Below are 15,920 nucleotides of genomic sequence, written 5' to 3' on the forward strand. Positions count from 1 at the left end.
GAGCGTCAGCCTCACAGTTCTGCGGACCCGGGTTCGATCCCCGGCCCCGCCCGTGTGGAGTTTGCACCTTCTCCCCGTGCCTGCGTGGCTTTCCTCCCGCATCCCAAAAAGATGCATTCATTGGAGACTCTAAATTGCCCGTAGGTGCGAATGGTTGTTTGTTTGTATGTGCCCTGCGATTGGCTGGCAACCGGTCCGGGGCGTACCCCGCCTCCTGCCCGATGACAGCCGGGATAGGCTCCGGCATGACCCTCACGCGGGTCGCGGGCTCAGAAAATGGATGGATGGATGGATATTTTAAGGCTTTCTACCGAGTACCAACACATAATATGCATGTGAGGTGCAGGTATTATTTTTGTCCACTTGGGGTCGCCGTCCTCACGTTCTACACTGTCGTATCTGTGACTTTAAATGTTCGTGGCTTCAAAAGGCGGGTCCTGGCCCGTCGAGTGACGGAACGAGAGCGTCGACTCGGCCGCTGGCTATCAACTGGCTCGCCGTTAACCAGTAACGGTCCACGTGGAAAAATGATCAACACAAAATATCGCCAGATATCGAAAAGTCGATATGTACAAGCTGACACGAACTATTTGGAATTTCCATGAATGCCTGAAGGCTGCGTTCGACTTGGCGAACACCAGAAGTCAGCAAGGATGATGTAATAAAATGGGACTTTGCGTTGTCTCCGTCAGTGTTTTCCCAACCTTAAGTCGGCCTCCGTATATACGTGTACGAAGAAAATGTGTCATGAAAACTGGATGCACAGGTTGTTTCTGCCGTCGAGTGGAGGAGCATTTCGTTGTTCAATTTGTCACTGTAGGTCACAGGCACAGATAGATGAACAAAAATACATACATTGGACTAAATCACTCATTTTAGGGCCGGTGTACGCGCGGTCACAAGATGACAGAAGCAAAGGAGCCCGAAACGACACGCAGCCTTCGTCAGCGCTGCGTCAGCACGCCCATGAGCTCATGCGGATGGAGGGAGGGGGATGACGAGGATGAGGGGAGGAGGAAGGGCGCGGTGTGGCGTGCGCACACGCACACACACACGCAGAGGACGGGAGCAGCAGAGCAGCGAGACCAGAACAAAACAACAACCTCCTTCGTCCTGCTTTGAATTATTGACTCCGGCTTCCAGCCTCCTCGTCCGAATTCGTTATTTTGAGGAATCCGCTTCCAAGGAAAAAGGGATTCAGCACCTCGGATAGCGACCATGGCGCCCGTGACGCTGGAGGACGGAGCCCAGCCCGGTGAGTCTGCTTCCTTTTGGACCTGGTGCCACACCCGGCGACCGTCACTTCATCTTACATCGATGAGTGCCTCACGCGTTTTGTTCGGACGTCAAAACGGCTTGAGCGCAAGAGAAGAGGTCGCGGACGTAATACAACAATCAGGCTCTCGGGAAACAACAACGCAGACAAAGCAGTCATTTGGTTCGGTGCTCAAATCGTTTCTTTTTTTTTTTTCTTCCAAATATCGTTTTCTTATTCATTGCACAGTATCAAGACAAAAAATGAATATCATAACCAGAGAAATAGGAAATAATTGCGTCGGTGAGATCAGAACCGCTTCATAAAATCAATCAGTGAAGGTATGCAATGAAAGTAAAGGGTTTAAATACAAAGAAAAAGTCTCCACCGTGTCCATGTAGGCGGTTATTGCTGGGCTTTAAATGCACGCTCAACGCATTAGGGCGGGGCAGCTAATCAACAAACATTCCAGATATGAAAGAAATCATGTGGAAATGTATGCAAAATACACATTTCTGGTATTTCGTCAGTCCTTTCCGTCCCGTCCGAGAGCAGCGTTCCCCACCGCCAGAAATGGAAGCGTCTGCCCGTCGTTCTGTTCAATCGCACTCGGACGCCGGCGGACGCAAAGCTCTCTGGTGCTCGCAGATGGGAAGAAATCCTTATTGCGTGTTACGTAAAGCCCTCTTTTTTTTGAAAAAAGAATCATCTTTTTTTTTTTTTTTTTTTTTTTACTTAAGCCCTCATGCTTCCGTGTTAAACACATCTCTCCCAAAACATTTGCTTTGCTCGTAGCAGGGTTCGATAACGCACAACCCTTTTGCATGGCAAATCCTCCAAGTTGATCATCGAATGGCGAAGGCGCAAAGATTTGGCAATGTTGTCTTGGAAAGCTGGATTCCGATGGGCGCTCACAACGGGTGACCTCCTGGAATTTGCCGAAAATGGCTGCTTCAAACCAAAATGGCCGGCTTCCGGTGCTTTTTCATTGCTTTTGAGACATTTCCGTGCGTCCTGTCGTGAGGGACGTGGCGGCAAATGAAACGGGTGTCAGGGCCTTGACAATTACATTGTCTCGTTGGTTTGATGAAGATGATGAGTTGGGAACACAATCGCGCCGTTTTTCATGGCTTCTGTTCCCTTCTTTGTGCCGCTGTCCAGCGGCGGTCCCGGCAGGCGTCGCGGTGGTGAGCGTCTTCGGCCTGATCTTCGCCGTGTCGGCCTTTTCGTGGATCTGCTGCCAACGCAAAAACACCAAAAGCCAGAAGACGCCCCCGTACAAGTTTGTGCACATGCTCAAAGGTGTCGACATCTATCCGGAAAGCCTCAGCGGCAAGAAGAGGTTTGCCTCCGCCGCCGGCGTGGCAACCAACGAAGCCGATAAAACGGACGTTAATGGCAACTGCCACGCCGCCGCCACGCCCGCGGCCGGTCCCGAGCCGGCGTCGAGTCCCGGCGGCTCCAGACCGGCTCTCCATCTGGACCTGGAACAACGGGACCTCAACGGCAACTTCCCGACCAAACCCTTTCGCCACCACAAGGTGCGCAGCTCGCCCGACTTGGAGCTGCCCTCGCCGCACGCCGGCTTGGCCCAGCCCGGCGCGACGGACCGCCGGGACCTCCCCTCGCCGTCCGCCGCCGTCTCCAGCCGGGCCCCGACCCCGGCTGTGGACGACAGGGAGGGGAGGCTAGGCACGCTCCACTTTGCCTTGGAGTACCAACCGGAGAAGAAGGCCTTCATTGTCCACATTAAGGTATCGACATGTTCCCTTTGTCTAAATTGCAGGTGTCAAATAAATCAAGTGCGTGCGGCTACTTGGTTTTTAATGTCTTATTATTTCATGACGCTACTGTAATTGTAGATGTGAAGCCCAAGCGGCCCTTTGAAACAGTAATCCATGCGCTTGGCTTTGGAGTCAGCCAGTCCTCCCTCAAACGTCTCCAGTAGGTTGCCTCTTAACTGGGACACGTAGGAGGGAGAATCTAACTCCTCTATTGGCCGCCTGTGCACTTTCGAGTTTAAGATTGTATTTGTTTTGAAATCTCGAAATGGTTTCGGCCCGCCTTACCTCTCTGAGCTGCTCCGTCCCAAAACGTCTGCTCGGTGTTCTGTTTTTATTTGCGTACACGAAGAGCTTCCCAAATCTGTGACCGGTCGATTTGACTCCAGGAAGCCCACGGCCTGAGCCCGACCGACGAGCGGTCCCTGACGTCGGACCCCTACATCAAGCTGGCCCTGCTCCCGGAGAAGAAGCACCGGGTGAAGACCAGAGTCCTGAGGAAGACTCTGGACCCGACCTTCGACGAAACCTTCAGCTTCTACGGAATTCCGCTGGCCAGAGTGTCGGAGCTGGCTCTCCAGTTCACGGTGCTCAGCTTTGACAGATTCTCCCGGGATGAGATCATCGGCGAGACCCTCGTCCCGCTGTCGGGAATCGACCTGTCCGAAGGCCGCGTGCTGATGAGCCGGGAGATCGTCAAGAAGAATGTCAAGGTGAGGAGTGGACGAAGTGGGTGCGGGGATCGCTCGATACTGGGATTCTTGACGTGTGGGCTCCCTCCGGCGAAGTTTCTTCTGTATTTTTGAAAAAGCCCAACCTGCATCGTTTTCTCATCATTTCAAACTTTCCTCAATCCCATCTTTATTCTCCGAACAATGTTGCAAAATGATGACTTTTCTTTCTTCTCATAAAATTACAACTTGTGGATTGGAATTCGCGGCACTCCGCTTTCCTCCCACATCCCCGAAACATGCGTGGTAGGTTGATCGAAGACTCAAAATTGCCCGTAGGTGTGAAAGTGAGTGCCGATGGTTGTTCGTTTCTATGTGCCCCGCGATTGGCCGGCGACCGGTTCAGGTGACCCGAGCGAGGATGAGCGCGACAGCAACTGGACGGATGGATGGGATGGAGTTCTTGTAAAGGTGTGATATCTTAGCAAGTGATCTTTGTGCTTGCTGGCGTCGTCACAGAAGTCGTCGGGCCGAGGTGAGCTGCTGCTCTCCTTGTGTTACCAGTCCGCCACCAACACGCTGACCGTGGTGGTCCTCAAGGCCCGCCACCTGCCCAGCAACGACAACAGCGGACCCACAGGTGCGCCTATTGGAAATTCGTTGTCATGTTAATTAAGATATAGATATATATTTTTCAAAAAAGTGAGGAATTGCATTCGGTCTACCCATAGTTAGAACAATTTCTTTGATATTGGCATTTCTGCTGAGTCATTTCTTTCTTTTTCTTCTAGCAAAAAGGATTTTAGTAACAGACCGAGAGACTCAACTTCAGAGATATTGATTAAAAAAAAAGGGTTAACAATGACAAGGAAGGCAAATCAACGTAATCATACGAAAAGATACCAATTGAAAGTTTATATATTTGATATGTAAGTTGGTTGTAAAACAATTTGAAGGGGTGATTTCGCAATAATGCTGTTCCAGTTTGACACCGCACGCTTGATGTTTTTCCGGTGCTCCCTGCACAGATCCGTATGTGAAAGTCAATCTGTATCACGGGAAGAAGCGTGTGTGCAAGAAGAAGACCCACGTGAAGAAGTGCGCCCCCAACCCCGTCTTCAACCAGCGCTTGACCTTTGACCTGCCCTCCGACGAGGGCCTGAGAAACACCAGCGTGGAGCTGCTGCTGATGGACTCGGACGCGGGCGACTCCCGCTGCCCGAAGCCGGTCCTCAGGCGGCTGCTGATGGGCACGACGGCGGCGGGCACCGCCGGCGAGCACTGGCGGGAGATCTGCGAGCACCCGCGCCGCCAGATCGCCAAGTGGCACGCCATGTCTGAGGATTAAGATGGCGGGATGCGTGTCGGATGTCCCGTCCGGTTCAAACGATGGAGCGACTGAATGGAGAAGGCGCGATTCGGGGTCCGGCTAGCCATCGGACCATCGGGCAGGGAGGGACGTGATGTCATCGACCGACCGACCGATCAATCAATCAATCGATCAATCAATCAATCAATCCATGGCTCGCTCATCTTGGAAGTTACAGCGCGATCGTTGACTTGCAAGTGCCCCAAGTTACAAGGCATCGCTTGGTGTTGCCAGCCGAAAAAAGGATTCGCTTAGCTGCTGTCTGCGGTCGGCCGGAATCGTCGTATCTCCAAAATCGTTACTTTAAAAGGGCGGAGGGGAAACGGACTGCAAACGTCTTCAACGATTCATTTTTATCACGACGGGCTTACTCAAATATGGCTAAGCTAACTTTTTTCCACTCACTTTTTATTTTGTTTTTATATCTGTATGCATTTATTCTCTGCATTTTTGCTGTTGTTGTGACTTTCTTGTTTTTATTTGCTTTGTATGGTGACCTTGGACGCTCAGAAAGGTGCCTACACATAAAAAGTATCATTCTTCTTCTGATTTTTCCGACTGCTATTATTATTTCCCGAGGTTATTGTCGACAAAACATCCAGACTTTCCAACTTGAGGAGACATGAAGTCGCACGACGGAGGGAGGGGCGGAGTTTTACGGCCCTTCTCAGACAGTTCAAGAGTTTATAGATTTGTTCTCAAGCGGTTTTCAAATTAAACCGGTTAATAACGCATACAAATAACACACCGATCGATTTGTAAAAAATATGAAACCGACGATACTCGGAGATACGAGGTTTCCGCTCAACAGCGATGACATCCCGTTCTTAATCCATAGGGTTAAATTGGACAAAGTATCCCAAATTATGTGAAGAATTTTATAGACGCGCTCCTAAATCTTGTGGATATCCCTCCCACAAGATCTGCTGGACCGCCCTCATATCCGACCTCGTGGATTAGGAATAGGATGTCACGTCAAACCGCAATCCGGTCAAGCCAGGCGAGCGAATATTTTCGAAATCCCTTGGAGCTTCAAATGAGCTCAAAGACCGTCGCCTGGTTACGTCCGTCAGGTTGTCATGGTAACCCTGTGCTTCAAGGTCTCTTCATCGCTTCCTCTTTAAATTGAGCTCCGCCTTCTGACCAAAACCCGAAAAACAGCTGAAAATGTGACATTTATTCATTGGAATGAACAAATTTGTAGATTTCATTTAGATTTCTTTTTTTTTTTTCCCTCCTCTGGGTGGACTTGTGGAACATGTTTTTTAAGTGCTATTTCATATCAAGCCTAAATGAGGTGGTTTGAGCTTGTGCTGCGGCGATGCATCGACGCGCCACCGGTGACAATGTTTGCGTCGTAGATGTGTGTGTGTGTGTGTGTGTGTGCGCGTGTGTGTGTGCGCGTGTGCAATGTTTCCTGTCTGTGTTTTGTCCCCTTGACTGTGAGCACAAAGACAGCTGAAATGTAATTGTAAGTACCCTCAAATTAAACAGAGCAAGTTATGATAAAAAAAAACAAAAAAAAAACAACTTTGTTTTTATTTTGCTGCTCAGTGGCGGGTCGTGCATGCGTGTATCATGTTGTCCCAATGAAAGGAACACAAATGCAATTAATCCATTGCAGCCCCTCCAGAAAACACCAACGTTCGTTTTTCGAAACAAAAATACATTTGCACTCCACAGTCATATATTCTTCATCCTCTGCAAAGAACGGCGAAGATGAGAGGACTTCAAACAGTTGAATGAGCATGATGTCCTTCTATCTGTCTTGTAGCGCCTCCAGGTGGCCAAGGTGGGCACACCCAAAGGAGCAGCACAATATCCAACTCTTTCATTCATTTTAATTCCATTGCGTTTTTTTTGCAATATTATACAATATTATGGAGAGCAATTTTCTTCTTTTTTCTTCTCTCATTAAAATACACATTCGAGCATATTTGGGGCGGAGGTTAGCACGACTGATTCTTAAAGCTTCGGGAAGATTCGATTCACATGGTAACACATAAGAACCGAAAAATGAACAGCTAAGAGCAAAGCGAAATTCATTCCGTATTTATAATCTGCCGCCGTGCGCTGCCTCCGAACCATTAATCGTGTCGGTCTGCACAAAGTTGGCGCATGCTGGGTACAGAGTGGATGAGTCATCGTGGAAATGTTCTCCACGCTTGACTTTCTTTTCACCCTCGCACCCGCACGTTACGTAGCCAACCCTCAACATCCTTCAGCAAAGTGGCAGCCGCCATCCATCTCGACGTGAGCGCGCTGAGAAACGGAATCATCCGATGGCGGCCCCGGTGTAAGAAATCATAGGGGTCGCCATGGCAACGGTACCCAGGCCACTGGCGCTACGAAGAGGACACACACAAAACATGATTTTGTTCTGGAGTAATCATTCTTGTGTGTGTGTGTGTGTGTGCGTTGGCACAAACAAACAAGGCCCGACCTCTGCTGCCATGGCAACAGAGCCTTTCCATGGGAGGGAGTGAAGTGAAAGCGAGGGCAACAAATGGAGGACAAGGAGGAAGCGGTTCCGGTTCTTTACAGCATCGAGTTGATGTCGAACATTTATCGAGCGCAGAGGGGAAGTCTCCTTTCCAAAGCGTTCCAAAGTTTCTGTGTGTCGCCAACCTTCCTCCAACCTCGCGCCAATCATGACGGGAGGAAGGAGGAAAAGAAACGTTTTTTTTAAAACTCCGTCCGTCGTGTCATGTGACTTCCATTCCTCACCTTTGGCCTCTCAGCCGAGCAAGCATCCATTCGTCACCTGTGCCGTTGTCATGTTGTGTCATGTTTCTCTTGACCCCTGAATGTCACACACACACGCACGCACACGCGCGCACCGAGTGGATCGGTCTATTTTAGTCCATCAGAAAAATAATAATGACTCAGTCCCGCTTGTCGCTTGAACTCTAAGGCTCATCCACATGAAAATACGCTGCCCCGTTGGGAGCAACGTATCGCGGAAGCCTAGTTTCTCTTCTTTTTCTTGCCTGTTCGGCCTCCGCGTGGCCCCATTGCTCAGTCCGACTGTCAATCAACACGGATCCCCACCCCCTCTTCTCCAGCCTAACCAATCAGTCAGCTCAGACATGCTTTTTTTTTTTTTAAATGCCAGGCCTCCAACATGGTACCCCTCCACTTGCTGTCAACATTTGCTGTGCTGCGACCGGTTACATTTAGCAGCTTGCCTGATGGACCTCAGGAGCAATATTGTGAACTTTTATGTGAATTCGTTCTGGAATAAAAATGCTCCGCACAGAGGGAATTTAGCTAGGGTTTTCCGAGTCAACGACATTCTGTGTGTTCTGGATGTTTGCTTTTTTCGATATCTCAAATCATTTGCTTATATTAACATTCAGCAGCTCTCGGCAACTTCAACTATTCAAATATTGCTGCGGATCAACGTTAGACCGGCTTGTCGGCTTCGCCACTTTCCTTATTTTCATCGAAGAAGCTCACCCGAGATAAAACGAGATACGGATGCGCTAACAAAAGTTCATCGCCGTGGAAACAAAGTCAAACGACCGCTCGTCGTCCTCAGCAGAAGCGGAGGCGGAGGGTTACGTATTGCACCTTTTGAATAAACATTGCCCGCTAATAGCTTTGCAAATGAAGCAGAGACAAACACCGGTGCCGTAAAAAAGGTGGATGAGTATCCTAAATAAGCAATCGGTGATGAGGTGGCTGTGACACACGCACGGGCAGGCTTGAACTTTGCTCCTCTGCGGCGCGTCCCGAGCGGAGTCCGTGCGTTGCCCGGTCGACCGGTTTATAAGTCATCGGCCGGCCGGCGCCGGGGTGAGAGGGGTTGGCGGGGGGCTGAACTCGGAGGCTGAAAGAGTTGAGGCGCCAAGGAGAGAAGGGAGAACTCGCAGCCATGCGGACGGACAGCAAGGCGGACGTCGGGGACGCCGGCGGGAAAGGAGCCGGCGACAGAGGCCGTGCCGTCGGCAGTCTGTCGGCGCTGACTGGGGACATGGAGCGCTTGGATGAGTACATGCGAGGCACGGAAACTCACCACCTTCGCCGTATTACAGTGGCGGGAAGTCGGCAAGTGCCGATGCTTGCGAGATCTTTCAGCTGTGTGGAGACTTGACATTTCTTTGGTGGCCCTTATAAAGCGGGGGGTGAAAACAGGGACAGCAGCGACATGGGGACATGCGAACCAGGGAGCATTAAAGTCCCTGTACAGTGAGAACAAATATGTTTTGTACATTTGACACAGCCCAGAGAAGAGCGTTGTTTCAAACATGACTTTTAAAAAATAAAAATAGTATGTACAATGAGGCTTCAAAATCATGAAAAAGTCAGGCCGGCTGTCGTGTCGTGGCAAATGTTGATGCTGTGTCTTGTGCCAGCCTAACAAGCGCCAGCTCCTGGCATTTAAAACTTCTCTGTCTAATCTGCTTGTTGATTGTGCGCGTTTTCCCAGACAAGCGGTTCGCGCTGCAGCTGGCCGTGTGGGCCCTCCGAGGGGTGACGCGGGTGATTTTAGCCAACAACCCGCTGAGTGGCGCTCTCATGCTGGTCGCAGTCTACTGGGCCTCCCCCTGGCAAGGCCTGCTGGGCACGGCGGGCCTGCTGACCTCGACGCTCGTAGCGGTCATCTTAGGACAAGACAGGTTGAAGCCACGTCCGCTGACGCGAGTTTGGTTGCTTTTCTTTTTCAGGATATTCCAGGGGTGGGAGTAAGTTACACACTGTATGCCGTAAGTCGTAACCAAGTCGTAACCTTAAACGTCACATTTCAAAGTTGTTGTGGCAAAAATCAAGTCAATACAATACATTACAGTCTTGTTCAGTCACAACATATCAGCTATTTCAGTCTTAGTTAGCTGTTAACGGACCCGAAGCGTTCGTGTTGTCTAAAACTTGATTGTCGCCTCAAAACGAGTTGAAGTTTGATCAGCTATCAGTTGCTCTGGAATGGCTTTCTATCGTGTAACGAAGCTACGCGGCCACACATATTGAACACGCCAGAAAGCGTTCGGCGGTCGCCGAAGCAGATTGTTGAAACGCCGTCTGCCGTGTGACTTGATTCCAGCACCTCTGGCATATATTGGTGACACTTTTGGTCCAGGACTGTCATGGTGTGTGCGCAGTGCAGAGGTGTGGGGAGGACTTCACGGCTTCAACGGCATGTTGGTGTCCCTGCTGATGGGAGCGTTCAACAGCGCCGGAGACTGGTACTGGTGGCTGCTGCTGCCGGCTTGCTTGGGCTCGGCTGCGAGGTGAGACAGGCGCACGTGTTGAGAAACGCTAAACGGCGTTTCTCGCGCCAGCTGAATTCTTTCCCCCCCTTTAGTGTCTTCTTCTTCAGCGGTCTGTCGTCAGTGCTGGACCGCTGGGACGTGCCGGTTGCGGTCTTTCCCTTCAACGTGGTCATCGTCCTCTACTTCCTGTGCACGGGCCCAGATAACCCCTACTTCCCGCACCGCCTCGCTGTACCGCCGAGCTCGGCGCCGCCCAACGTGACAGCGCTCAGTGCGGCGGAGGTACTCATTATTTTATCGGATTTATTGGACCTTTCCGAGTACAGTGTTCCCCCGCTGCGGTATTTCCTGGTCCATCGTACATCGCAGATATTTGTTTTCCTCGGCTTTTTACAGTATCCCTCGAGAACGTTTGAAGCGATACAACGAGCGGCCCCGTCGTGCTCGAGAACAATATGGCCAGCCCGCTCTGACTCAGCGGTTACCTAGCAACGGCCACCGACGGAGCTGCTGCGCGACGATCGTTTGTCACGCCAAACTCTTTTCAATAACTGGAACTTGATTAAGAGTTTCCCGTGGCGGGCCGCGCATTTGGTACTTTTAGTACCTTCAACACTATACAAAAACACAATCGTACAATATCCATCCTACTCACAAGCGATGCCAATTATGAAATATATTCACGTGCGCAGTGTGTAGCGAGTTAAACTTGCTCTTCGCAACCAAGCCGCGAATGGAAAACAAGTTGACGACGTTATTGTGAGCCAATTTGAACTCTGCACGGGCCAGCGCGACTGCGCAGATAAGAAAGACACGGCAACACATAGAGGCGGAAAAAAAGCCACACCTGCCGTTGGTGTCCGAAATTAGCGTCAAGATGCTCCTCTTGATGTTTCACTCTTGGTTCCTCACATCTGCATTTTTTAGCATCTCATTAGCAATCACGTCTGCCTCGTCACGTCCTTCCTGTGGTTCCTCGGTTCCCTCCAGAGGAATCATCGAAAGCATCGAAATGGCCTCTCTCAAGTTGTCCCCCACCCTTCTCCATCACTTTATCACCAGCTGCCGTCTGATTGCTCCCTCACGCTCCCGTCCACGTCCGTGCAGTTTGCAAGCCTTTTCCAGCGCTGTGCTCCGCTATCTGAAGTCATCTAACGCCTCCTTCCCTTCTCAGTCATTTCCTCTTCTTCCCTGTCCTCTTTTTATCTCTCACTTTCATTTCACGGTCGTCCTCCTCCTCCTCCGCCGCCGCGCTCCTGCCGCGCAGCCCATTTATATTTCATTTCTTCATCTTGCACTCTGCCCAAGATGGCTGCTCAACAGCAGTGTACGAAATCCAAACCGTGTGGAACAGAGTCAGTGTAAGGCATCTGTTGTGGAAACTGCGCGCGGCCAGTGGCTATCAAAATGTTATATTGTATCCACTGCAATTGTGTCAAGCAAATGAATGTATTTCTGCCCGACCAGTCTTTTTTTTACACAGGCATTCTGCTGAGTCTACTGAGGAAGCATAGAAGCAAATGTTTGGAATGCCTGCTCATGCGGTCAATACGTGTTTGAGCTGCAAAAACGTATCGGCTCAAAACCTCCGGTGGCTGAGATATATCCCACCGGCTTTTTCCCGCCGCAACAACGAGGCGCTCGCTCTAAAGCGGCCACGCCAGCGCGAAGCCCCGCTCCGCACGCTGGTTGTCATGTTGAACTTCCGCCTTCTCTCCGTGATGCGCGTGCGCTCACGACCAACAACGAGGCACTCTAAAACTCAGACGCCGGTCCGAAGCCCCTTCAAGTTGGACTTTAAAAAACAAAAATCCTCGCTATTCCGTAGTTCTTGGCGTGACGTGCGTACGCTCATGGCCGACAATGAGGCACTCTAAAGTGCGGAGCAGACCTATCCGAAGGGAAGATGATGAGAAAGATGATGAGAACAAAGGTGGTCAAGTTCTTATGTCGTACCGGACTCCACAGTGCATCAGGTGGTGCTGTTTTAGCCAAGCCCCCCAAAAATTGGGAAACTGTAATGTTGAAAAGCGGTTACGCTATATCTCCACAGTTCAGTACTACACACGGTAGTTTTCAGTCTGTGCACAGGTTTTCAGCAATTATCTTCAAATATATAAACAAAGACATCTCTGAATTCACATGACAAGCGTGTGCGCCCTCTGCACACTTCCAGTTGGGGAAAAGAGCGACCTTTTTTTTTTGTCTTTTTTTTCTTTCAACATCATCCCAATGATGCTCTGTGGTGCGCAGGTGTTGCAAGGTGTCCCTCTCGGCGTGGGCCAGATCTTCGCCTGCGGTTCTCTGGGTCCGTCGCTGCTCATTCTGGCCGGACTCTGCCTTTACTCCCCCCTGCAGGCCGTCCACGCTCTGCTGGGCTCGGCGGTTGGAACTCTGGCCGGTGAGTGTCGAGTGGAGACGGGTCGGATATTTGGAATCCTGAGCCCGGATTATCTAAAGTGGAGTGGGAGTTTGAAAACTTTTGGAATCACACGTTTGCCAGCCCGCTTGGCCAATTTCCTTATTACTGTTACACTGAGCAAATGTAAAAGGCCAAACTGTAAAACGGAAAGAAGCTACCATTGCCCACAGGCGACGGCGAAAAACTCCAAGCAATTAGCCGAGTTGTCGATTAAAGTCACGCAGGCCTGAAGCGGCCTCGTTTTCTTTTAGGCGTCTCGCCGCCTGTCTGCGAAAAAGAGTCAAAGTTGCAGCGAGTTATTCGTTTGCGGCAATGAGTCACGTGGCGCTGCGGTTTTAAAAAGCGACACCCGTGCCAGCCGAGAGTGTCGGGGTGCAAACGTGCAGGATGAAGCAGCACAGCCGAATGTCAAATGCTTCTGCTTACATTTTGTCGAGGGACATTTTTAGCGCTGTCACAGTCGTTGAGTCTTTTACTCCTCTCAGCTTCAAACTAACACGTTTACTCGATGAAATGCATTCATGAGACTTTTCCCTTTTACCGTGATGCCCTGTTAGCCGCTAGTTTCTCATTAGTCTTGAATGATCCTCTGGGGGAACCGAGGGTCGGACGACGAAGCGAGAAGGCCGAGGTTAGTTTAGTGGAGGAGAATGATAAGGAAGCGGGCGGAACATGCCAGAGGAAAGCAGGGCCGCTGTGTTTTGTTCCACAGAAACGGTAAGGAAATGATCCACTTGCATTTCATTGGTGCAAAAATGCGGACTCATTCACCACAAATATCCATCCATCCATTTTTCATACAGCTTATCCTCACTATGCCAGTGAACAATTTAAAAAATCGTCCACTATATGGCAGAAGATATCATTACAGCCAACCCCGTTGGTGCAATCTTGTGGCATCTTGGGGCCCAGGAAGTAAATTGCGTCTTCATTGAGCCAAACATAGCTTTGTCTAATATATAAAAACAACTTTGCCACCATCTTGTGGCGTCTGTAGGCAATTACGACCCTTTTTGGGGTGGGCATCAATTAGAACTGCAACGAAACATCCAAGGACTCGAATAAAACTCGCGCCGAGTAACTCAACACCCAGACTGGCAAACTGATTAGCCAGTTAACAGTTAACGCTGCACTTTCATGGGCTGACGCCCACGTCGCTCACCAGGCCAGGCCACGCCTTTTAACGCTATACATGTTCAAAAGTCGCAGATACTACAGTAGAATGTAAGAATGGCGACCCAAACATATGTGCACCTCACATGTGCATGGTATTTTGTTTAGTAATGCAAATCCAATTTGTATGTGCCCTGCGAATGGCTGGCGACCAGTTTAGGGTGTACCCCGCCTCTCGCCCGAAAATAGCTGGGATAGGTTCCGGCACGCCCGCGACCCTAGTGAGGAGAAGCGGTACGGACAATGGATGGATGGATAGTCCAAATATTGCTGCTGGCTGAAGAGAAGGCAAAATGCGGAACGCTCAAGCGGCCTGACTCTGGTGCACCTGCATCAACAAGCCTCCCCAGCGCCCGTTCGACGCTGCATGTTATCGGGCGCGTGTCAGAGGGCACATGTGGATCCGAGGGGCCGTGAGGGACAAAATTCACCATTACTTATCACTACTCAAATACTCTCATACACACTACTGAAATCCATTCACACATCATAATGAAATATATATTAAAAAAATAAAATAAAATATATATATATATATATATATATATATATATATATGCGTGTGTTTGTAATGGTGCCCCCATGTGGATTGTTTTAGCACTGTCATTTGTGGTGTGTGAGGGCCCCATTGTAAACATGAGCGCGCGCGTGTGTGTGCAGGATTGTCAATGGCCGTGCGCCACGAGTGCCTCTACTCGGGTCTGTCGGGCTTTAATGGAGCTCTGGGCTGCATGGCGGTGGGAGGACTTTTCTTCAGCTTCAGTTGGAGGACCCACCTGTTGGCCATCGCCAGTGGTAAGACACGCGCACACACACGAATTTCACTTGAGGCCTTCACGTGTGCTGTGTCTTTCTCAGCTTTCTTGTCAGCTTTTGTCGACATCGCATTGAGCAATCTGCTGGGAGCTGTAAGTACCCTTCACTGCCTTGGAAGTTCACTGTGTGTCTTAAACTTATACCATTTAGAAGTATCGCTTTTGTTCACCTTTTTTTTTTTTGCATGTGAGAGACACGATGAACAAAAACATGTCAAGAACTCACAAAAACTCATGCCTAAAAAAAACCTCACATATTCCAGGAAGAAAACTCTCTCACTCACTGACAAAACTCTCACTCGCACACATTCTCACACTCACTCAAAAAAACTTTCACACACACACACACAGTCAAAATACTCTCTCTCATCCACACCCAAAAACTCTCACGCTCACCCAAACAAAACTCACACGTGCACGCACACACCAAAACAAACTCTCACATGTACAAAACGTTCTCTCATCCACCCCCAAAATTCTCACACTAACCAATTAAAACTCCCACTCACCCAACAACTCATGCACACATGAACTCTCACTCACATTACCAAACGTCACACTGGCAAAAAAGTCTCACATCCAACAAGAAATGTACGCACACAAAAATGATTTCTTCCTCACCACAGAAACCCTCTCACTAAAACCACAAATCTCTCACAGGGAGAAACAAAAGAAAATCATTTTCAGCTGTGAGAGCCCAAAATTGTACACGTGAGAGCTACAAGTTCCGTTTTGGGCCACAGGCCGAGGGAGGGGCTTATTACATGGCAGAGCCAATCAGCATTTGAGAATTGAGATGGCTTCCGTTTTCGTGCTGCCTTTCACACCCAATTTTTGACTCTCACATCGACGATAAAGATCTCACACATTGTTGGACGCGAATGAGAGAGGTTGTTTGAGTGAGTGTGAGTTTTTGGTATACGCGATAGATTTTGGTGTGCGCGTGAGACGTTATTTCCGATCTGAGAGCGACTCTGGTCCCGGCCGCTCAGATGGGCCTGCCGGCGTGCAGCTGGGCCGCCACGCTGACCGCTACGCTGCTGCTGCTGCTGCCGGGCGGTATGTCCGCGTACCGAATCCCGCTGGCTCGGGTCAAGGCCCCCGAGCGGAACCTGCGCTCCCGCAGCCGCTGGGAAGCCGGCAGCGCTGCGGAAAGAAACTGCACCGACGTGGAGCTGGAGACGTTTTGCTCATCGATCTGCTGAAGGCGATGAATCGCAA

General features: G+C 50.1%; 2 protein-coding genes across 2 annotated transcripts; both read left to right on the forward strand.

The window, feature by feature from the left end:
- The first annotated feature begins 997 nt into the window (after nt 1-997).
- Nucleotides 998-5,618, forward strand: syt4 (synaptotagmin IV). The gene is made up of 5 exons (XM_061669635.1): nt 998-1,255; nt 2,417-3,009; nt 3,426-3,749; nt 4,227-4,347; nt 4,736-5,618. Exons 1-5 carry the CDS (start codon nt 1,219-1,221, stop codon nt 5,053-5,055), a joined length of 1,395 nt encoding a protein of 464 aa, XP_061525619.1. The 5' UTR covers nt 998-1,218; the 3' UTR covers nt 5,056-5,618.
- A 3,335-nt stretch (nt 5,619-8,953) lies between these two features.
- si:dkey-183c6.7 (urea transporter 1) lies at nt 8,954-15,904 on the forward strand. The gene is made up of 8 exons (XM_061669720.1): nt 8,954-9,080; nt 9,509-9,698; nt 10,179-10,307; nt 10,382-10,571; nt 12,543-12,690; nt 14,545-14,679; nt 14,743-14,792; nt 15,692-15,904. Exons 1-8 carry the CDS (start codon nt 8,954-8,956, stop codon nt 15,902-15,904), a joined length of 1,182 nt encoding a protein of 393 aa, XP_061525704.1.
- The last annotated feature ends 16 nt before the right edge of the window (nt 15,905-15,920 follow it).

The sequence above is a fragment of the Phycodurus eques genome, chromosome 23, assembly GCF_024500275.1.
Source record: "Phycodurus eques isolate BA_2022a chromosome 23, UOR_Pequ_1.1, whole genome shotgun sequence".
In the NCBI taxonomy this organism is placed as follows: domain Eukaryota; kingdom Metazoa; phylum Chordata; class Actinopteri; order Syngnathiformes; family Syngnathidae; genus Phycodurus; species Phycodurus eques.